Source organism: Alosa alosa, chromosome 7 (genome assembly GCF_017589495.1).
Source record: "Alosa alosa isolate M-15738 ecotype Scorff River chromosome 7, AALO_Geno_1.1, whole genome shotgun sequence".
NCBI classification, from domain to species: Eukaryota; Metazoa; Chordata; class Actinopteri; order Clupeiformes; family Clupeidae; genus Alosa; species Alosa alosa.
In genome coordinates, this window is record NC_063195.1 from 7,650,989 (window position 1) to 7,673,640 (window position 22,652).

Below are 22,652 nucleotides of genomic sequence, written 5' to 3' on the forward strand. Positions count from 1 at the left end.
CTTCACACTTAAAGCTACGATTTCGAGGTCGCAGAAGCTTTTGAGAAATCGCCAAGAAAGCTTACGATCGGGAGAAAATCTATCTGCAAAAAGCGATATGTTTGAACTATTTAAAGGTGTGTTCAACGTATTGCATCTTTTACGGTGCTACGGCCATTGCGGCGTCCATGTAGAGGGAGAGCTAACGCTCAATTACCGTAATAACAAAGGTTTAGGCCCATAGTCTTCAATAGACTGCGTGGTCGCCACATAGTTTTGCATTTTTCAGGGCAGCAGTTTTCAGATTGCATTATGTGCTTACATAATTGCAAAAGGTTCTCAACTTTTGTAGAAAGAAATGGCTGATCTGTAATGCAATATCTACATTTCCCATTATCAACAACCATTCATCCATTGTGCATTCTGTTAATATGATATCATTTTAAATGGCTAACTGAGAAAACATTTGATACACCTTTTGCAATTATGTAAGCACATAATGTAGGCTTATCTGATATTAGCTGGTATTGGTCTATAATGGAGTGGAAAGGAAATTTCAAGTGACCCCAAACTTTTGACTGGTAGTGTACATTCTTTAGACATTTTGTCATGTAAAAAAAGTTTCTGTAGAATGTATTTTTTCTTTCAGATGTTGTCATAGACTCAACAGAATAGAATGTCATAGATGTAGAATTAATATAAGGCTACGTTTATACGGTGACGATGAAAAGAGAAGACGCAGAAGTGGCATCTCGTCTTCATTTTCTTATTCGCGTTTAGACGAGCATTCTCAGGGGGAAATCTTTCTTTATATGAAGACGCAAGAGTATGTGATATTCGATTAGATATGCATTCCAGACCGCTGGGTGGTGGTGTGATAGAACCCGATACGCCACGCAGACATTCTAATTTGACAGTTTAGCCAGAGAGGTAATCAAGGATCTTTGGTTTAGCCGTTTAGACGGAGACGCAACCCGGGTCGTCTTCAAAACTCTACACTCTGGAAGGAGTCTTCAGATTTTTGCGTCTTCAAGCCCCGATGGCGGGATCGCCGTGTAAACGAAAGGCACTTATGATAAAATATTTTGTCGTCTTCCTTCGCAATCGTTTTCGTATAAACGGCCCCTAAAACAGCACAACCTAAATCTTGTTTACGTTGTTGGGAAGGTGGTTAAACAAAGCCCTGATGAAGCCCTGAAATACATCTGGTGTGATCATTTACATTAATCATCTGGCAGTACTATGGTGTATTCATTTACATTACATTAATCATCGGGCAGACACTTTTTTTCCAAGATGATTTACATCAACAGAATAACATTTAAGCTTCAGTGCAGAGGAGACCATAGCTCGGAATTACCACTGTCAGTACTAGAGCTAAAGGATAGGAGTGCTTGTATTTTAGGCTCTAAAAGGACAGTCTGCCCCCCCACACACACACACACTCCCCATCAGACATCCCTCTGTGACATAATGCCTCTGTCCATAAACCCCCAATAACTGTGGCCTGGACTTTGCATTGCTGCAAAAACACTCCAACAACCCGACCTCTATTAGATTTATTAATTTAGTGTACCAAGCAGAACTGAAAGTATGGTGGGAGGAGAAGTGGTAAAAGAGGAGGAGAGGAGAGAAGAGAGGGAGGTGGAGAAGATGAAGTAGAGGAGGGAGGAGAGAAGAGAGGGAGAGGAGGGAAGAGAGGGAGGAGGAGAGTAGAGAGGGAGGAGGAGGGAAGAGAGGGAGAGGAGGGAAGAGAGGGAGAGGAGGGAAGAGAGGGAGAAGGAGAGAAGAGAGGGAGGAGGAGAGTAGAGAGGGAGGAGGAGAAGATGAAGTAGAGGAGGGAAGAGAGGGAGGAGTAGAGGAGGGAGGCGAGAGAGCTGGAGAAGAGGAAGAGTGTGGTAAGTGTGTATCGGTTGTGTGAGGTTGTCAGAAGCGCTAGGAGAGGAGGTAGTCTTGGAGTAGTGTCTTCAAGAGTTTTTTTCAATTCAGTCAAGAGTATTGCATGCATGTCTATGGAAGCTGCCTTTGGAAGTGAACAATTTACCTGTTTCTCAAATGTATTGTTTTGTTGTTTTTCACTTTGAAAAAGTTTGACGCACAATGTCGGGAAGAGTCTGTTGTGTGCTCGGCTGCTCCAACAGCAGCAGAAAAATCCAAGTCTGGAACAAAACCACATGCGAAATTCACCCTCCGTTTTTACATCGAGACTGTCCCTGTGTGAGACCTTACACACTACACAGATTCCCGGGGCGGGCTGAGGAAAAAGCCGTTCGTCAGAAGTGGATTATAAATATCAACCGAAAGGACTTTGTACCAACCAAGAACAGCACGGTAAGTTTTGCTTAATGGTAGTCAGTCTCTTTATGCCTCAAATTCATAGCCAACAGTGCAGACACTGACAGGTTCACTGGTATGTATGAGAGTATTCAAATATGCAATATTTTTACGGGAAAATATTAAACGGGAAGACAGCGTCGGAACGTCGGAAACCCGGAAAATGCTGAAGTTGCTTTAACTAGGACAACCTAATGAAAGTAAACAGGTCTGGCAAGATCTTTAGTGCTTTTTCCACTAATGCAGTAATGTAATGGACATTATTCTGGGTAGTATTTTTGAGTTAGTATTCTTTCTCCTTACCACTCTCCAGGTGTGTGGGATACATTTCCCGGACGGAAGACCAACAAAAGAACACCCATTCCCAGTGTTGCACATGGGTTATGAATATCATGTAAGTTTGATTCCATTTTCCTGGAAATTGCATAGGTTCTATTCACTCCCTCAATGACATTTAAAAAAACAACTAGAGATTTTAATTAAAATGCTGTGTAAGTTTTAGATTCATTTGATTGTTTTTGGTTTAAATGTTGTTGTCTTGTTTGATATATGTAAGTCTATTTTCTTTTCTCTTTTCTGTTGGTGTTCTGTTTTCTAAGGGGAATTAAAATGTTATGTAAATAGTCAGTTTCATGATTGTTTTTTTTTTTTTTTTTTTCTTTAGGGGAAAACATCACCTGGTAGAAGAGGACGCCCCACAAAAAAATGTCGCCGGGACTTAAAAGTTAACACATCACATGCTGAACCGGATGTTATGGAATCTCATGTTAAGGTGAATGGCAATTTGAGGCTTTTGCTCATGCTTTTGAAAATATATATCTTACATTTTGTCATCACATTTAACATTTTTAATTAATACTTGTCTCTTAAAGACCTATTCACAAAGCTGCTTAGACTAACTTTTAGTGAGGAAAAAAGATAAGACATCTGTTGCTATGCATTTCTTATACACAAGCCAGTGTTTCCCACAGAATTTAATTATATTTGTGGTGGTAGGTTTACAGAATTAACTTGAATGCAAAAGTTTTAAAGAAATTAGTGCAGTGTGGTTATGATTCTAACCAGATTTAAGCACAATTTAGTACAACCAGGAAAATCATTGTGTGGTGGTCAATGTTGATATTGTGGTGGGACGCCACTAATAAGTCAATGTATGGGAAACACTGCAAGCTTAGGCATAAAAAAAAAAATTATTGGGTTCCGGTTTCCGACCGACCCTGTCAATTTATGTGCGACCCAAATTTATTTTATGAGCTTCAGGAAGAAATAACACTAAATAGTCTAGGCTACATTAAATAAATCCACAAATAAAAGGCGAACTATAATTACATTAATTACCCCTTGCGTTTTGTATAGGGATGAGCGTATTCTCTCTTTTACAAAGTAGCCTATGCACAGCTGTTCACGAAGACGATTGTTTTCGTCACTTACCATGGCACTTGCAATTTTGTCCAAACACCGCAACTTTTTCGCAAATTTGACCAATCATCGTAGTTTCACCGTGAAATTTCACCTACCACAACAGTCCCTCGTGCAGAATATTGAGCCAGATGGCACACTTACTTCTGCACCTTCTGCATATGACACCAAAGACTGCCCTAACGTTTTCGTTCCTCTGCAGTTTTGATGACAATAAATAGAAGGCTAACGTTAATGATCTGCTTGCTTGCATCTCTCAACCTGGTGTTGCTAACCTACCTAGGCTATGAAAGTAGGTTAATTAAGGCCTACTTGGTTTACTGACATTTGAGTAGGCTATGCAACCCATTGGCAAACGTTTACCTGGATATGTCCTTTTAGCTTATGTCATGTTTGCTAGCTTGTGGGCTTAGTTTGAGTAGTGCTACCAAAATCATAGAAATTAATAAAATTGCAAGACATTTACAGTACCTCTTCTATGATCCAAGAATGATTTTTCATTCGAGTTTTTTTAACATTTATTTTAACTAATGACATAGAAGACATTCCCAATTGCATCCACATATCGTAATGCACTATGCAAAAGTGATTTACACTCGTGGCGAACACAGTGAGATGCAAGCTTTTCAATCCACTCAGAAATGTAATTAGGCTACTCTCCGTCCTTAAAGGGGCAGGCAGTCAATTAGGAGGCATTACACCACCAATGTAATGACATTAAACAGAAGTGTAGTCAAATAGTTTACATCAATATGAAATTACTAGATACTTACTTGGCTATTAGTAATTATGCAGGCCACAGACTATGAATTATTAAAAAGATATGAACTTAATATGAATTACAAAATATATGAATGTATTGAAACATATGACATGATGCCATCTCTTTTAGGTGACTGTCTTTTTTTGGACAGTTCTACGAAAAGGTTATACTGCTTTGTGAATTACCTCAGTCAAAGCATGTTCACAAATAAAGTAGGCCTACTTTGATTTTCTGTAATCCTTACTGTTTACCTTTGATTATCCTTTTTTAATAAGCATCAAGATTATCAGTGTGATTTTGGTCTTACTAACCTTAATTGCCCTAAATTAAAAAAAAATAAAAAATCGCAACTATTTTTGCAATTTTCACTTCCTCCCGCAATTTCTCCACAAGAAACAGCTAAAAACACTGCAACTTCCATCCAGGCATTTTAGGTCGAAACAGTCTCAAAAAAACTCGTGAAATCCTGGAGGGACTGATTTTCTACCTATCCCTTACTGCCACTGGGAGGGGAAAAAAAATTCCCTACCGACTGATGGCCTCAACTGACAACCAACAGGAACCAAACCTTTTTTTTTTTTATGCCTTAGTGCTTATAGTGACTGCAGTGATTTGCCGATGAGTGATAGGTTTGTGCTGGGAAGAAGCATAGTGCTAAGAAGACCTGCACTACACGAGTACCGCGGAAGGCAGATAGATATTAATACCCTAACGTTACAGTAATGTTGTGTCAACTAATACCCTAACGTTACAGTAATGTTGTGTCAACTAATACCCTAACGTTACAATAACATTATGTGTCTCGGTAATGGCAGCAGATCCAAATCACTCACCGGAGTTGTCCATTTTGGCGAGGGAGAATCTGACTGGGTAACTCATGCATGCCTACAGCAGATGGCTGTGGGATTTTTGATCTGTCTGGAAAGAGGATCACAACAAAGAACAGACCATCAAAAATTGTGTATTTAGGCTTAGTAAGATACATTTTTGATTTACATTACATTTAGCAAACACTTCTTGACCAAAGTGACTTACATATGTCAGCTATATTACAAGGGATCACATTGTCCCTGGAGCAACTTGGGGTTAAGTGCCTTGCTCAAAGGGCTTCTTGATTGGAAGCCCGGGGAATTGAACCGACAACTTTCAGGCTACTGCACGCTAGCCCAGCTCCTTAACCACTACACCACCACCGCCCAGCATTTTTAGCATTTTTGATTTACGTTTGTACCTCAATACTAGACCCTTTTGGTTTTGTGTAAAATGTTGGACTCCATTCAGACACTCCTGGTTTAATGGAATTTACCCATTGCTACCATTACCAGCATATGGCTCATTCATCCACAAGTCTTCTGTCACACACATTTTTTTACATTTGCATTTATTCATTTAGCATGTATTTTTTTACATTTGCATTCATTCATTTAGCAGATGTATTTTTTTACATTTGCATTCATTCATTTAGCATGTATTTTTTTTACATTTGCATTTATTCATTTAGCAGATGTATTTTTTTTTACATTATCTCAGTTTTATTCATTTCGCCTCCCAAGCAACTTGGGGTTAATGTATTTTTTTTGAAGGTTTTAGAATATCTTATTAGCATAGATTTTAAGAAACATATCTCAGTTATATCACAAGGTCCATCGTCTCCCAAGCAACTTGGGGTTAAGCCTGATGTCTTATACTCTGTGCAGTAAGGTCCCACCTTTTGAAGGTTTTAGAATATCTTATTAGCATAGATTTTAAGAAACATATTTACGTTTGTATAACACACAATGCTCTGGCCATTAAATAGCCTTAGTTGTGGAAATGGCCTTAAACAAACAAACAAATCTTATACTCTGTGCTATAATGATTAACTTGTTGGTCACTGTATCTCATATAGAAGAGTGGTTTCTATATTTAGAAGGGTATATAGCTATGCTGTGTCTACAGTTATGCTGTGTCTGTTGAGATCGAGGAGGAAATGTGAGTTTGAGAGTCATTTACTTACTAAGCCTATTTTGCCCTGTGTTCCTCCCTACAGACTAGCGGAATCTCTGAGTGGGATCCTCACACCGCTGCAGGTATGAATCTTGGACTGCCGCCGAGCGCTGACAGTAATGGAACTCCTCAGGTACCCCTGAGACTAATAGTGAAAGAAGAGGACATCAAAGAAGAGGAATATGATCGCATTGTAGACGAGGACATTAAAGTGGAGGACATGAGAGAGGAGGACGTTAGAGAGGCGAACATTAAAGTGGAGGACATTAAAGAAGAGGAATATGAGCACATGATCACATGTCAAGATGACGAGGAGAAGCCGCTCACAGAGCTGCTCTGTAAAACGGCACCGGACTTCACAGAGTCACTTAGCTCTATGGAAACACCCCAGACAAAAGTGGAGGTTAAAGTGGAAAAAGAAGAAGACGAGGGAGAACCCCAAGACCACGATTCTCCTCAGGAAAGTAAGTAAAATCCACACTGATACTCTGGTTGTGTTAATTTACATTTATTAATTTAGCAGACCAGTGTTTCCCACAAAATTGAAATCCATTTGTGGTGGTTGGTTTGCAGAATTAACTTGGAATACAATAGTTTTTAACAAATTAACACAGCGTGGTTATGATGCTAACCAGATTTAAGCACAATTTAGTACAACCTGGAAAATCATTGTGTGGTGGTCAATGTTGATATTGTGGTGGGCCGCCACAAACAAGTCAATGTATGGGAAACACTGCAGAACTTTTATCCAAGTGATTTACAGTAAGAGAATAACCTTCAAGCTGCAGTGCAGAGGAGACCTTAGGTTGGAAGTAACGCACAGTAAAAAGTTTTTTTTTTTTCGAGGAACGGCAACTTTCCATATTACTTTTTCAAAACTGTACTTCTACTCTTACTCGGGTACATTTTTGAGCCAGTAATCTACTCTTTATTCCACTACATTTTCAATAATAACTTTCGTTACAAGTACAAGTCTGTTACCGGAGGAGAATGTATTTCTCCAATATAGAGGAGAGAAAGCTCAAAAAAAAAAAAAAACACAGCGGAGTGGGATGCATTGATTTGATTGCCTTTAGGATGCATTGTTACATAGTTTCTGATTCGAAAAACGACCATTATTTTTGGACTGTGACCAGACGTTGCAGTGATGGAAGGAACTCAAGATTCTACATCTTTGGAAGGAACTGGTGGTGGCCCCTGGCCACACCTGGCACCACTCTTCACTCCCAAGTGTAAGAAAGGCAACAACTACATAATGAAGTGCACACTGTGTCTACCTAAGAATAACACTATATCAGCATTTCACAACTCCTCCTCAAATCTGCGCAAGCACATTGAGGTAAGATGCACTTTCTGTCAATGATGTTAACTTACTAGCTAAATGTTTTGTATGCTTAGCCTAGCTAGGTAATTGTCTGACTATGATTAACATTAATTAAACACCTAGTTCGTTGCTATGATATTAACTGATGTTGAGGTAGGGGGTATACATTGGTAATGTTATTTTTAAAGTATCTGGCTTAAGTTGGCGAATGCCAACAGGCTATATTTTCCCACAAGATCACGGTGAATTGTCGATGGGTGAACTTTGTGAGGGCTGACATTAATCTCACCCCCCATATTCAGTGGTCTCCTCAGTCAAGAGGTGCACAAATTAAGCATTAGTCTTGTAGTCATTTGTGAACGTGTCTAATTACAGTTAATGTTAATATATTCTGTCAGTGTTGTCGAAATTAGTTGTTAGTACCACAGTCTGTCACCTAATGTTCTCTGAAGTAGCCTAGTTTCAATGTACCATTTGTTATACAGTAGGTCAGGTTTTGTTTCTTGTCCTTGAATTTTACTTTTGACATGAATCCTGATATAAATGTAGAACGTAGAATCGTAGAACGTTGGGAAATCCCATTCAAGTCAATGGAGCGTTCTAGCATTGTGAAGAGCCGTGTAATAAATTAATGGCCATTGTTTTTGTGATTTGCCTTACAGAGGAGGCATCCAGGCAAGTTACGGATGTACAAAGAGTGCATGGCGAAACCTCTCAGGTACAGACGAAGCAGTGACACAAACTCAAGTTGTTTAACTGTTCAGACCAAACTGATGGGGAGACTCTGCGCAGTGCCCCAGGTGAAGGTTGACCAGCTGATCACTGACTTTGTGTGTGATGGTTTACTCCCCCTTTCCCTTGTTGAGCTCCCTGCTTTTAAAAAGCTCGTGGTAACACTCAGTCCAACAAACTCAGTAATGACCAGAACAACTCTTTGTGCGAGGATAGATACAGCAGCTGAGGACATGAACATGTCTTTGAAGAAAGAGTTTAGTGCTGTCAAGTACGTGGCGACAACTACTGATTGTTGGACTGCATGGCGGCGCAGTTTCATTGGAGTTACATGTCATTGGATTGATGAAAACACCCTGCAGAGACACTCTGCTGCTCTGGCGTGTAGACCCGTGAAAGGCTCCCATTCACTTGAGGTTCTGGCTGCTGCTTTGGAGGACATCCACTTGGAATATCACATCCAGGACAAGGTTGTCAAGACAACTACTGACAATGGCTCCAACTTCCTGAAAGCTTTCAGGGGTTTTGGGAACCACACAGCTGTCAACCCAGAACTTGAGCAAGATTTAAATGATGATGAAGATGAGTGCACACCTGATGGTGAACACGATGACGTCGAGTTTCAGAATACCACAGAAATATTGAGTCAGAACGACAACACCCGGGAGTACCAGTTACCACCACACCAAAAATGTGCCTGCCACCTACTAAATCTCGTGGCCACATCAGACGTGCTGGAGGGGGCAGGCAATGAGACTTTCAAACGCCTATATTTCTCTTCATTTTCCAAGTGTAATGCCGTATGGAACGAGGTGGGAAGGGCACACCAGGCAACAGAATCGGTGGAGAATGAGTGTCGTCTGCAACTTATCTGCCCCAGCAAGACAGGATGGAATTCTACATTCATGGCAGTGGAGCGGATTGCCCGCATTATCAAGCAAAATGGAGAGGACGCCATGAGGAATATCTGCTCTGAATTCAAAGTAAAAATGTAAGGATCATTCAATGTTTGTAGTACATTGTACACAGTAAAAATGTAAGGATCATTCAATGTTTGTAGTACACTTTCTCAATCACACTAAGATTTTGTTCATTTGTTTCTGTTAACTTCATACTAAAATATGTTTTATATGACTCAGTGCTATTCTTTTAATTTTAGGTTTAATGCTGCGGAAATCTCATTTCTGGAAGAGTATAGTCGTGTGATGAAGCCTGTGGCAGCAGCACTTGATATTCTCCAGGCGGAAACTAACTCCTACATGGGTTGGCTTCTCCCTACCGTCTACCATCTGGAGGGCAAACTGCTGAAAATGGAGACATCAGTTGAGGTTTGCCTGCCTCTATTAAAGGTTCTCCAGAAAGGGCTGAGGAAGCAATTTCAGGATATGAAGGAGAACCCGGATCTAATTGCTGCTGCCATCCTGCTCCCAAAATTCAAAAATAACTGGACGGACAAAAAGAACGTCATCAAGCTTGGTAAAAAAAAAATGACACTACATTTCCATTCAATTAAACTTATTGTTATTTAGGTTGAATTTGACACTTGGTTCGTTTAACTGGACAGAATCTAAGTGCGATTACACCTCCCTAGCCCTGACCCAGCTGGTCTCCATTCACATTACATTACATAAACGCACCCGCGTCTGTCATAAACACTTTAGATTCTATTTGCCAATATCCCTTTGCAACGTTGCAAAAATGGCAGTTTATTTCCATGTGTTCCATATTTCCATTCAACCCTCACCAGAGTTCTAGCGAACCGTACCCCAGACCATTGTTTTCTAGCAGACTCTTGTCTGGTCTCGGGTCCGCACCCGGGTTCGGTAGACAACCACATAAATATGCTCTTTACCATTTTACAGGGACGGACTACATCAGGAGACACATTGAGCTGGTAGAGATTACCCAGGATACCAGCTCCATTGAGCAAGATGATTTCTTTTCAGCAATGAAGACAAAAAAGTCTGATGAGTTGGATGACTACCTGGCCTGTTCTTCAGAAAAAATGGACCTTCTGCACGCCTTCCCTGCTCTGAAGAAGCTCTCCATCAAACTCAACACTCCACTGCCTGCATCGGTGGCTTGTGAGAGGCTGCTCAGTTGTGAGTGGCTGAACTCCATAAGCAGAAGAGCAAGACTGGGGGATAAGAACTTTGAGAACCAGCTTCTGTTGAAGCTTAACAGGAAGAAACAAAAGTGATTCTCACTCTCTCATTCTCTGTCTCTGTGTCTTTCTGTTTCTCTCTCCACATAGGGTCATTCCACGTCAATTCAACCAGGGCCCACGCACTTAGGTCTCAAAAAACTACCCGGTGTACCTATGTCACCCAGGAGAAACACTGTAAAATTACTTTTATGTAAGATCAATACTTTCCAAGATACAGCCAGTTTTACAGGCGGAGGGGGGTGTCGTTTTTGTTCGGCCTCTTTTTTTTTGTCAAAGTTCACAAGCCCATAGCGCAAGAACTAAACCATGCAGAAGGCTCAAATTTTGTATGCTGGTACATAAATAGGAATAGTATGTAGCAGAATCGTCACATTTGGTCTGGATGATCCTGCATGGTCATAGCTGTCCCTCAAAGTTGATCAAAAATGTATTTGAGTTTTTGGCTGGGCTCTGTTTAGGCCTTCAGAAGACATATTTGTACTCAACATACGGTTTACGTATGTTGAGTACGTTACATACAGGTTACGTATATAGTTACAGGTTACTCTATACAACCACAGGTGGCACTGTGGTAACTCTATATAAAACATATTGATCTCAATGGGGCATTTTGCCCATGTTCAGGGTGGAAAATAAAAAAGAAACATTTGCGTAAGTGTGTGTGTGAAGGCGACAAGTACTGCAGAAGTGTGTACACATCCTCGCGTCTTCAGGAGGAGTCTAGGAATGACGTTGCCTTTGATGTTAATGTTCGCATGGTGCTTTTAGCGCACAAACTAGGATTGGGATATGCGGCCCTCAGAAAGATCTCTAAGGTGTTGGGGATTCCTGGCCTGCATCTTAAGTCATACCAAAGACATGACAGGAGAGTGACAAGTATGGAATGTGTTTAATAAGAGTAGTTAAGAGTAGCTTATCAGAAACTAATTGGCCGTGATTTGCTTTGTATTCAGAGGTCCAGAAACGTACATCACTCTGCTTATTTATTCCAACCAGCTTGCTGATCCTAGCACAGCTATTAAGATAAATAGATCAGCCAGTAATTTACATTGTCAAAATCTGTGGCAGTATTTTCTGAAGCTGGAAATGTCCACCTCTGTTTACTTTTACTGTTTTGTGTGCATAGTTTGCATCTTTCTGTGAGGAAACAATAATACATGAAGAAATAAAGTGGCATTTCATTCAGTAACGTTATTTTGTGCTGGTCAGTTTTACTGTTACCATACATATTTTCTTTGAGATGGCAGTAAACAGAGGTGGATATGAAAATAATGTATCCTAAGAAAATGGTCAGGAGAAGTCTCAGGAGAAATCTCAGGAGAAGTTGCAAAAAACAGCTGGACCTAATACACACACACAGGCTCATGTGCACACAAACAACAACGTATTCTGTTCTCTTTTTGTCCTGTTTTGCATGTGACTTTGGACAAAAGCATATAGGGTACTAAACACACCATAACCAGTGTATTCCATACAAATTAATTTACTACGGGATGAATAAAGTACTATCTTATCTCTTATCTAAATGTTCCAAGTCTTATAAGCCATTTGTAGGACTGTAAGCATATGATTCGCTCCAAAGGCATTTAAGTTGCTTTGGATAAAAGTGCTTGCAAAGAACCCATAACCAAAGGCATCAGCTAAATAAAAATGCACATACTGTAACTCCCTGCTAAAGTGACCTTTTATGACCTGGCTGCTCCCCTCTGATTTCTGCTACTAAAATGAAGATATGTAGGGTATCAATACAATCAGGCCAAATGAAAAGTTTCTGATACAGTGTACTTTTCATTTTAGTGGAAGAAATTGAGAGGGTTGGAGTCACTGGAGAGAACCAAGGACCAGATCAGGCTGGCATACAGAGATATTGACCCTGATGTGGCAGATATGATGAGGCAGGATCAGGATGCCGTGATCAATATCAGTGTCTTTTGATGGCACATGGCAGAAGAGGGGATTCACGTCTCACTACGGCATTGGCGTGTGCATTGACATCCTCACTGGGTTGGTAGTGGACTTTGAGGTGCTATCCTCCTATTGTCATGCTTGTACCCTGAGAGAGTGTGCCAGGCGAGACAGCAAAATAACATAGGAAGAGTATGATAGCTGGAAGCAGAATCATGTTGACTGTGCAAGGAACTTCTCAGGGTCAAGTAAGGCCATGGAGCAGGAGGCAGCCAAGAGGATATGGGCCAGGTCAGTGTCTCAACATCAGCTGAGGTACACCCAGATGCTGTCAGATGGAGACAGTGCTGCATTTAAGGAGGTGGTTGCACTCAACCCATACCCTGGGCACGAAATAGTTAAACTTGAGTGCATTAATCATGCTCACAAACGCATGGGCACAGCACTCAGGAAACTGAGTGCTGAGCGCAAGTTAGGGGGCAAAGGTCGCGGGAAGCTTACGGCCAAAAAATGTGAAGCCTAACAGAACTATTACAGGGGGGCCATTCTTAATAATCAAGGCTCATTACATAAAATGAAGGCAGAAATATGGGCAGGTCTCCTCCATTCCATGTCCAGTGATGACAACCCCCATGCACACTAGGTGCAGTCCTGCCTGGTGCTGGTACAGGAGAGCAGAGGAGAACGGAGAGCAACCAGAGAGCCATGATCGCCACGCAGGGAACTTTTTGTCACGAGAGGTGGGTCAAAAACTCCTCCCTGTGTATCACCGAATGTCCAGTGACAGCCTGCTGAAGCGGATGCAGCATGGGGGCACCCAGAATGCCAACGAGTGCCTAAACTCGGGTCATATGGGCCCAATGTCCAAAAACAGTCTTTGTTGGGAAAAGTAGGGTTGAGGCTGCAGCCAGTATGGCTATTTCTACTTTCAATGAGGCGCCTCTGCCATGCTGAGTGTGATGGAGAAGCTGTGGCTTCAGGGCACAGCTGTGACTAAATGCAGTGAGTTATGACGATATGGTCAGAATCTCAAAAGCAGATCGTGTCCAGTCCGCCAGTGCAAAGCGGAGACGAAAAAGTGAGAGCTCAGCCAAAAAAGTAAAAAGACACCAGCAGGAGGGCCCCACATATGGTGCTGGCATGGATATGTAGAGATGTAAATTTGGGGGGAGGCAGTGTTATGGTTGTGTTCTGTCCGTTCTAATTGAGCTATGTGATCGGTCTTCAGTTGAGGCCTATGTTGATGCCTGTGTTGTTTTGGATGTGGTGGATGAGGCAATAATGAGTTTTGAATGTTATACAGTGTGATACATGGATATTACTTGGACCTAAATGTATATTTTGTCTGTAATACATTGTTTTCAATAGGAATTTGTGGAATTTTGGCATAAAAATCTTTAAAGGCCGTTTTCTCAAAATGGGTTTTTTTTCACACACGCCAAGCGAGGAATCACCACTTCTGTAGCTCCTACATACACCAAACTTTACAGTATTGTTCCTAACTATGAAGATTTTTACAGTATTGTTCCTAACTATGAAGATTTTTACAGTATTGTTCCTAACTATGAAGATTTTTACAGAGGGATTTGTTGATGCATCATTCTGGGCCTGATTTATGACATTTTATGCCTAAAAATAGGGCGAAAATCCATTTTTTTTAAGGCTATTGGCAGTATTTTCTGATTTACTGGGTAATAAAAGGAGATATCCATAATCCCCTCTGTAAATGTCTTTTAATTTAATTCCTAGACAAAATAAAAAAAATAATTTTGAACCCAACATTTTCCAATGGTTAGATTCTTCGCTTCAAAATGTATGCAAATTAGCGCGTAATTAATTAGATGTACCCGAATTAGCATATTTAAACATAAAATTACAGAAAACCTGCTAATTTTGTTGTAATCAACAGGTGAAGTTTCATGGTGATATCTATAAGTTAAAAATGTTACCCTATTCACCTGTAGTGTCTCGCCTTAAAGAAAGTTAACAGAGACTAAGATGAAGGGATACCAATAGAAGTGTAGTTCAAGTCAGTATGATGTAGAGTAAATAAAAATGTTGTGTAAGTCACTATAGAGGAAACCGGCAAAGAGTCAAAGCCAAGCCAGGAGGAGAACAGCCTCGAATGCAGACTGAGCAGGCCTTAAGTATCACTCCCAATCAGGCACACCTGGGCAACAGACAGGGGAAACAAGCACCCTGGCACGTCAGTGCCAATGGGCAGAGTTAATAAGGCACACCAACACACAGGGACACATTTCCCAAAACCATAGTTGCTAATAACTAAGGTAGCAACTTTGTATGTTGTGTTACCGGCCTCAGACCTAGGGGAATCTGGGCAGGTACAAGACCACAGGCTGGATAGCACTGTGGGTTGGAAAGAAGTGGAGATACAGGAATTATGTCTTTCTCAAGCGCTGGACGTTAATTTCTGAGTAAAAAATCATTCAAGAGAGCAATAACAGATAGGCCTAGCACACACTATGATACTGGACATATTTCAAAATATACAATTATAAAATATACTATAATAATATAATATATAAATATAATATAAAAATTGAAATACCTCTTGATATTATAAACCATAGTTTCAAACATTGCTAATATAATAAATGCAATAAATAGACCAATATAGAAAGCATTGGCATATACAGTATAATATACAATACAAAACACTTTCCCTAGATATTATGAAATAGACAGTAGTATAATATATCCAATATGCTTCAACAAATAACACTATACATCGAATGGCATTGTATGTAAACCATACAATGTCCTAATACACTACTACAGGCTACTTGGCTATCTTGTTATCAATTAATTCTTCAAAGTGAACACACATAAAATAACAACGGTTACATTGGGTTACTTTCGTCAAATACATTAACAACATTTTTATTAATCAAATACTTAGAATACTATACGATAATAATATAAAAACTACGATTGAAACTGTTTATGTGACTGTCATAACCATTCACCAACACAACGAATCTGTCTGCCGTTTGCGTGTGTGTCTACATGCACGCGCACACCCACTGACAACACTGGCGGCAACGTACATTGAGAACCTGACAGGCTCTGGCTAACAAGATATACTAGAAAATTAGAATGGAGCACAACTAAACCAAACAAAAGTACGTACTGAAAAACTTAACATACATGTTACATACACTTAAACATTAAAATACTGACGTTCACTCGACGCTATACCTCTTTTACAGTTCATACAGAAAGACGAGAGAACGGAAGCTGAACTGATGGTAGCTTGCAAACTTAAACTAGCTTCTGCTAGCTCGCTAGCTACAGTATAGACCCTTTCAAGAGAGTTCCATTATCAGCATCATAGTTGGCCCCACAAGACTTCCTTGACACAAGACACAAAACATTCCATATGTTTTGACTTTTTACACTACACACAAAACGTACTGGTGATACATATTAACTCGGAAAGGTTTAGAAATATACCTGTGGGTTGGAAAGAAGTGGAGATACAGAAAATATGTCTTTCTCAAGCGCTGGACGTTTATTTCTGAGAGCTCCAGCTACCATCTCCATGGCAACCCACTACGGTAAAGCAGTGCAACATCGCCATCTACTGGCATGAAGTGAAATACATGGAAATGTTATTTTAAATGTAATAAAAAAATAAATAAAAAAGGAGGGGGTAACTGTTTAATTAAACTAATATAAGAGGCAATTTTCTCTACCCATTACAGTTGCAATGCAATTTCCCATTGCCAACCAACTTAGTTGCTAACAGATAGCAACTATGGTTTCGGAAACGTGACCCAGAACGGCAGGGCTGTAACAAAGATACAGAAAGAGGACAGAAATTTTAGGTTTGCGGCAAGGTCATATTTTCACATGTAAATTAAGTTTCTGGCAAGCAGTTGCGGTTAACTTTTGACAATGTTGCAACAAATTTGCAGCAATGTCATATCCATATTACGTTTCTTCCCAGAAGTTCACTGGAAGTTTGCCATTATTAGTTAAATGTGGGGGCAAATAACTTTGATACAGCATTCTAAGAACAGCTAACCCTTTCCATGAATATGCTTCTGATACAGTATTGTAAGAGCGGCTAACCCTTTCCATGAATATGCTTTTGATACAGCATTCTAAGAACAGCTAACCCTTGACATCCCATGTATTACCCTCCTTCTGGAGTCAGCAGTCTTTCTTGAATGTGGTTGTGTATACAGAACCAAACAGAGATTAAAGGCTCAGGAAACTTACATTTCTGTTATTATTATAATATTTTGAGATTCTGATTTTTTATTTTTTATTTCCGTGAGCTGTAACCATCAACCTTAAAAAAACCTAAAAATATTTCATTTGATATATTATGAATCTAGATAAGAAATGTTCACTTTTTGAAATGGGTTCTAGACAAATTAATAGCTTATCAGATGCACCTTTACATAATATAGATTTAGGTGATCATTTTAGATGAATATAAATACTAGAGGAATAGAGAGAGACTGCAGCTCTGGAAAAATAGACTACTGCACATTTTCTGATGTCACTCAACATTTGCTGAGTGATATTCAAATGAGTTGATGGTCATATTCAAAATTAAGAGCCCACTACAAATTTGAATATGACTGTCTACTCATTTAAATGTCACTCGCCATCAGAATTTTTTTAATTTTGTAAAAGATTAATAATGATTTTTAAAAAACATTTTTTAACCTAGTAAACCTTGTGATGTAGCCTACACAATCGCAGTATGAAAACGCAGTATGGCGCAGTATGAAAACAGTTAGGCTTTTTACTTTAGCATGACAGGTGTAGGACCTAATGTTACTTCGGGAGGAAAGGGAGAGGTGTAATTTAATTCAATTTTGAATTGAAATATCAACAACCTTCAAGCTGCATCCTCTTCAATCAACATCAATATCAGTAGGCTATATCACATGATTCCCTGTATTTTGTCAGCCCAGGGGACTGCTAGGGGGCAGCAGGCTATATATTATCATCAAGTATGCTTATGCTAAATAATGTATTCAAACTTATCATTTTATGTTGGTTTAAGTTATAAACAAAACACAAACTGAACAAATCCATGGTTCAATGTCATTGTTGGCAAAATGATCATGATAGCTTTTTTTCAGCCCTCTCCATGGTTTAGTCTTGCGTAGGCCTAGGCTACTTTGCTCATCTATAAATAAATGAGTTTTTATTAGGCCTTATAGGCTGTGTTGCAATATGCTATAATGTATGAAATATACATTATATCTTATGTATCTTAATTTATCAATAGTTTCATAAGACGTCATACTTTAAGGGTCATCTTTATAAGTGGACAGGATGAAAATAATACATCTAACTCAAAGCTGACATTGAGTAATATTAAAATGCATTTCATTTGTTGTTTTTCTTTTAAATTGTTTGTCTACCATTGGAAAAGTAACTATATACTGCAAATCGTTTTTTGAACCAAGCATAGTTTTTGAATTGAAAATCGATTTTGAATCGAATCTTGACACTGACAATCAATATTGAATTGTGAAATTTGCGGAATCGTGCACCCCTAATAGTTATGGCTCCTGTTGTCATTGGTGTGGGAAAAAAAACATGCATACCAGATAGAGGAGAGATAATTTTGTTTAACATATTTTCTAATATTACAGGAGATGCCCAAGGGATCCAAGTGAACACAAAAGGGAAAACTTTTGAAAAAAGAAACAAAGAGAGACATCACAATCAGTCTTGGTACAGGAAGACTCCAGACCATAAATTACATCACCAATCGGAGGTCGTGAGAAAAAGACATCGCATCCAGTGTAATAAGACGTTTTCTCAACTCTCTACTCTTGCACATCATCAACAAATGCGCGCAGGTGAGAAGCCCCTTCAGTGCATAACATACGGGAAGAGTTTCAGGAGGAGCACAGCACTCATCCAACATCAACTCACTAATGTTAAGACACACCAGAGGATCCATGCTAGGGAAAGGCCCTATCAGTGTAAAACATGTGGGAAGAGTTTCAGGGGTCGCACATGGCTGACAAAACATCAGATCATCCATACTGGGGAAAAGTCACATCACTGTTCCCTGTGTGGGAAGAGCTTTACACAAGAGTATAATCTCAACAGACACAAAAAGATCCATACTGGGGAAAGGCCATATCAATGTACTACATGTGGGAAGAGTTTTAGGAGGAACTCGTGTCTTACCAAACATCAGAAGACGCATACTGGAGAAAAGCCATATCAGTGTTCGCAGTGTGAGCAAAGTTTCAGGAGCAGCATAGAACTTCTCAAACATCAGAAAACACATCCTGGAAAGCCTCTTCAGTGTTCCCACTGTGGAAAGAGCTTTAGTGTAGCGGGTAATCTCAGGAAACACCAGAAGATCCACGCCGAGGAAAAGCCCTATCAATGCAACACATGCGGCAAAAGTTTTAAAACAATGTCGTATCTGACCAAACACCAGGAGATACATACTGCAGAAAGGCCATATCAGTGTGCTCAGTGCGGAAAGGCCTTTAGTCGAGCGACTTATCTCAAGACACATCAGAGGATCCATTCTGAGGAAAGGCCTTATCAGTGTAACACATGTGGAAAGAGTTTCAGGAGAACCTCATGTCTAAGCAAACATCAGATCATCCATACTGGGGAAAGGTCACATCACTGTTCTCAGTGTGGGAAGAGCTTTAGACAAGAGTATAATCTCAACAGACACAAGAGAACCCATACTGGGGAAAGACCATATCAATGTACTACATGCGGGAAAAGTTTTAGGACGAACTCGTGTCTTACCAAACATCGGATGACGCATACTGGAGAAAAGCCATATTCGTGTTCTCAGTGTGGAAAAGCCTTCTGTAAAGCATATACTCTCAAGGTGCACCAGAGGACCCATACCTATGAAAGAGAACCACCAGTGAGCAGTACATTATAGTATCGGTCTATTGGAGGTTCTGAGCTCATGAACTTGAACCCAGACTCACTCTCTCTGCATTCTGTGCAGTGAAGAAAACAGAACTTTGGGGGAGTGTGTTGATATGATTATTTCAATGGAACTAAGCTTTTAAAACACGCATTTGCAAGATGTGTATTAAAGGTACACTATGCAGGTTTACATATTTTTGGTGACTGTAGAGCTCCCTCTCGAGTCACAATATATTTATATTTTACTCTGCTGTTGTAAAAAGAAAACTTTTTGTGACTCACAACCCCTGTACACAATGCAAATGCTTTTGTTGTGGAGGTGACAGGCAAAAACTATCTCCAAAGTGCTATCTACTGACAAGGTAATCTTTCTTGATTCTCACGGGCTGCCGTTCTTGAAGTTGCATGGCTGGTTTTCTTGGTAGTATGGTGAACGATTCGCCTATTACAAGTTTGTTTACCATCAAATTGGCTTCATAAAGGTTATATTATGGTGGAAGTCTTGCATAGTGTACCTTTAACTTTTAAAGAGTTTATGAGATGAATATGCTTAACTCGTCTTAATGCAGATGCCACTTTTTGGATGAAATGAATGTAATATTTCTTTGTCAGATAAACAAAGCCAACTTGGACAGCTTTATGTTATGCAGACCTGCCAACCATGCATTTTGACATCAAAGTATGCCAGTACGAATTTTTACTCAAAACTACTCACTGGAGCATGTGAATTAGAATCTCCCGTAAATCTATTTCATGCGTGGGTGAGATACAGAGAGAAAGTGACAAGTGAGAATGACAGGCAAAGCATAGTGGCCTCTCGTTATGCTATTTTTTCTTCAGCCAACAGTGGGTTACATGAAAGACTTGATGAGGTGAGCTTAAGTAATGCACTTGCAAATTCGCGTTTCCCCAGATGCCGTTTTGTGAAGCTAAAAAATTCTCAACTGAGTGCGATTGTGAATTCACCTAGGCCTAATAGTTTGATGTTTGTCTTGGAAAGTTATGACTTGTTCATCAGTTATTTCAGTTAGTATTATGTTTTCCACGTGTCGCTGATAGTTTTCATAACTAAAAGGCGCTCAGGGAGCTCAAACCTTGGGCCAAAGGCCAAATGCAGCCATTAACAACGAGTCTGAAAGTGGATCTAGGCTAAACATTTTTGTACTTCTCATTGATGAGTGTTCAATTTGTTTTTTTTTCTTTCTTTGGAGCATGTAGATCATTGTTGTTCTGGTTTAATTGCACAAAAACAAGCGAGAACCAATAATAGGCTTCCAGACCTAGATCGCACACCTATCGCTTTAGTTGGGATAATGTAATCATTACAGCCTCACTGATGGCAGAAAGGCACTGCCATCTGAAAGAAACTGAGAGCATGTGCAATTGAAATGATTTAAAAGCAATCAGTTATTTGCATTAGTCAGGTAATAATTTAACAGCGAATGTTTTTGTTTTTTTAAAGAAACAAAGCATGTAGGCTATTGTGAGTTATCAAGAGCTTGCACACTGCTTCAACAAATACTAACAAACTCCAACATTCTAAAGTTAGCAGCTGTTGGAAATTGTCAGTTGGTAGTCTTTAGAATGTTCATAAAACCAACTGCCAGTCCACACTGTGGTGTCTCCATCCAACAAACGGCAACAAACACAGACGGCCGGCCCACACTGACCCAACTGTTGGTGTTGTTTGGAGTTTGTTGGAGCAGTGTGCAAGCTCCCTACACTGACAACAGAAGATGTCCATGAGTAACTTAAGTGATGAAGGATATATTTCTTGACAAAAGAAATAGCTAATAATAATGGATTGAGAAGACGTAATAACAGAACAGACATGATTGAATAAAAAACACATATAAGACAATGGACAACATATCCACATCAGTCCCATCTACACCGATGTTTTCATAGAAGTATTTGGGCTCTAAAAACAGATTAGATCTACTATAAAAGATTCAGCTTGCACGCCTTGGATCAAATTCTGGTAGATATCCGAGATTAAAGATGTGTCGCTATCCAAAATGCATCTTAGTAAGTATATATACTCTTTTGATCCTGTGAGGGAAATTTGGTCTCTGCATTTATCCCAATCCGTGAATTAGTGAAACACACTCAGCACACAGTGAACACAAAGTGAGGTGAAGCACACACTAATCCCGGCACAGTGAGCTGCCTGCAACAACAGCAGTGAGGGGTTAGGTGCCTTGCTCAAGGGCACTTCAGCCGTGCCTACTGGTCAGGGTTCGAACCGGCAACCCTCTGGTAACAAGTCCGAAGCGCTAACCAGTAGGCCACGGCTGCCTAATCTTATGTGCATGGCTATGTCTGTTTTTGGCTGCATAAAGGCGGACGTGAGCATTTTTAGCATTTCTTTTTCTCGAGGTGCTACTCAAATTTCTTCAAGGTTGGCAGGTTTGTGTAATGGGGGAAATCTGACTTGGACAGGGGGTATGTGGCCTAATGGATGAAATAAAATCACTTGGACTGATGGGGAAAATTTGATTTGGACAGTGTTTTGTAATCGGGAAAATGTAATCAATTCGGACAGGGGTATGTAATGGGGAAATTGTCATTTATTGCCCAGACTTCATCTAACTTTGTGGAAAAGGGCTTCTGTCTTTTTGCAAAACAAAGGTCACATGATTTTGAATATTGGCAGAAATGTACTATCATACCTCCCTAATGTTAATCTCTTTAATGTCTGCTATGGCTTGATGATATCATTAAAGTGATTTACTCAAATTTATTATACAGCTCTTCACAATGCTGGTAGAACACTCCATTGAGTTGAATGGGATTTCCCAACGTTCTACGGTAAATTATTTTCATGTTTTTTTTTTTTTTTATGGCATAACCTCATAACATGATGAACGCCACTGCCATTGTATGTAGGGCTGTAACAATATACGTTTTGAAACCGAAATCGCAACACTCATATCCACGAACCTGTGTCGCGGTGAAAAGGCAGAACCATGAGACACACCCTTTAGTGCTTTGCATCTTACGCAACATCTCTCTCTTTACTTACTGGTAACCTTGTCCAAAAATAAAGAAATAAATAATAATTTCATACCTCTCGTTGCTTTCATTGAAGACTAAAGTACCCTCCAGAATTATTGCCACCTCTGCTAAAGTTGACT

At 39.8% G+C, this 22,652-nt stretch overlaps 3 protein-coding genes across 7 annotated transcripts in view; 1 reads left to right on the forward strand and 2 right to left on the reverse strand.

Annotated features, from left to right (window-relative positions):
• The window catches only part of LOC125297332 (gelsolin-related protein of 125 kDa-like), a 25,431-nt gene extending 18,854 nt beyond the window's left edge, over positions 1-6,577 (reverse strand). For both annotated transcript variants that reach the window (XM_048247643.1, XM_048247645.1), the window contains exons 1-3: positions 6,492-6,577; positions 6,116-6,203; positions 5,329-5,413 (exon numbers count right to left, since the gene is read on the reverse strand). In XM_048247643.1, the coding sequence (XP_048103600.1) occupies positions 5,329-5,374 (46 nt within the window). In that variant the 5' untranslated portion in view covers positions 5,375-5,413; positions 6,116-6,203; positions 6,492-6,577. The remainder of the gene's footprint in view (positions 1-5,328; positions 5,414-6,115; positions 6,204-6,491) is intronic.
• The window catches only part of LOC125297258 (zinc finger protein ZFP2-like), a 21,840-nt gene extending 203 nt beyond the window's left edge, over positions 1-21,637 (forward strand). Inside the window, exons 2-10 of one of the 4 annotated variants that reach the window (XM_048247502.1) lie at positions 2,069-2,310; positions 2,627-2,707; positions 2,978-3,085; positions 6,525-6,945; positions 7,618-7,820; positions 8,468-9,528; positions 9,697-10,013; positions 10,400-10,733; positions 12,502-13,327. In XM_048247502.1, the coding sequence (XP_048103459.1) occupies positions 2,080-2,310; positions 2,627-2,707; positions 2,978-3,085; positions 6,525-6,945; positions 7,618-7,820; positions 8,468-9,528; positions 9,697-10,013; positions 10,400-10,733; positions 12,502-12,514 (2,769 nt within the window). In that variant the 5' untranslated portion in view covers positions 2,069-2,079 and the 3' untranslated portion in view covers positions 12,515-13,327. Of the gene's footprint in view, positions 1-2,068; positions 2,311-2,626; positions 2,708-2,977; positions 3,086-6,524; positions 6,946-7,617; positions 7,821-8,467; positions 9,529-9,696; positions 10,014-10,399; positions 10,734-12,501; positions 13,328-18,251 lie in introns of those variants that run through there. The other 3 variants (XM_048247503.1, XM_048247504.1, XM_048247505.1) reach the window with 3 other exon arrangements.
• The window catches only part of LOC125297720 (zinc finger protein 135-like), a 186,744-nt gene that overhangs the window by 22,459 nt on the left and 141,633 nt on the right, over positions 1-22,652 (reverse strand). The gene's annotated exons all lie outside the window — the stretch shown is intronic.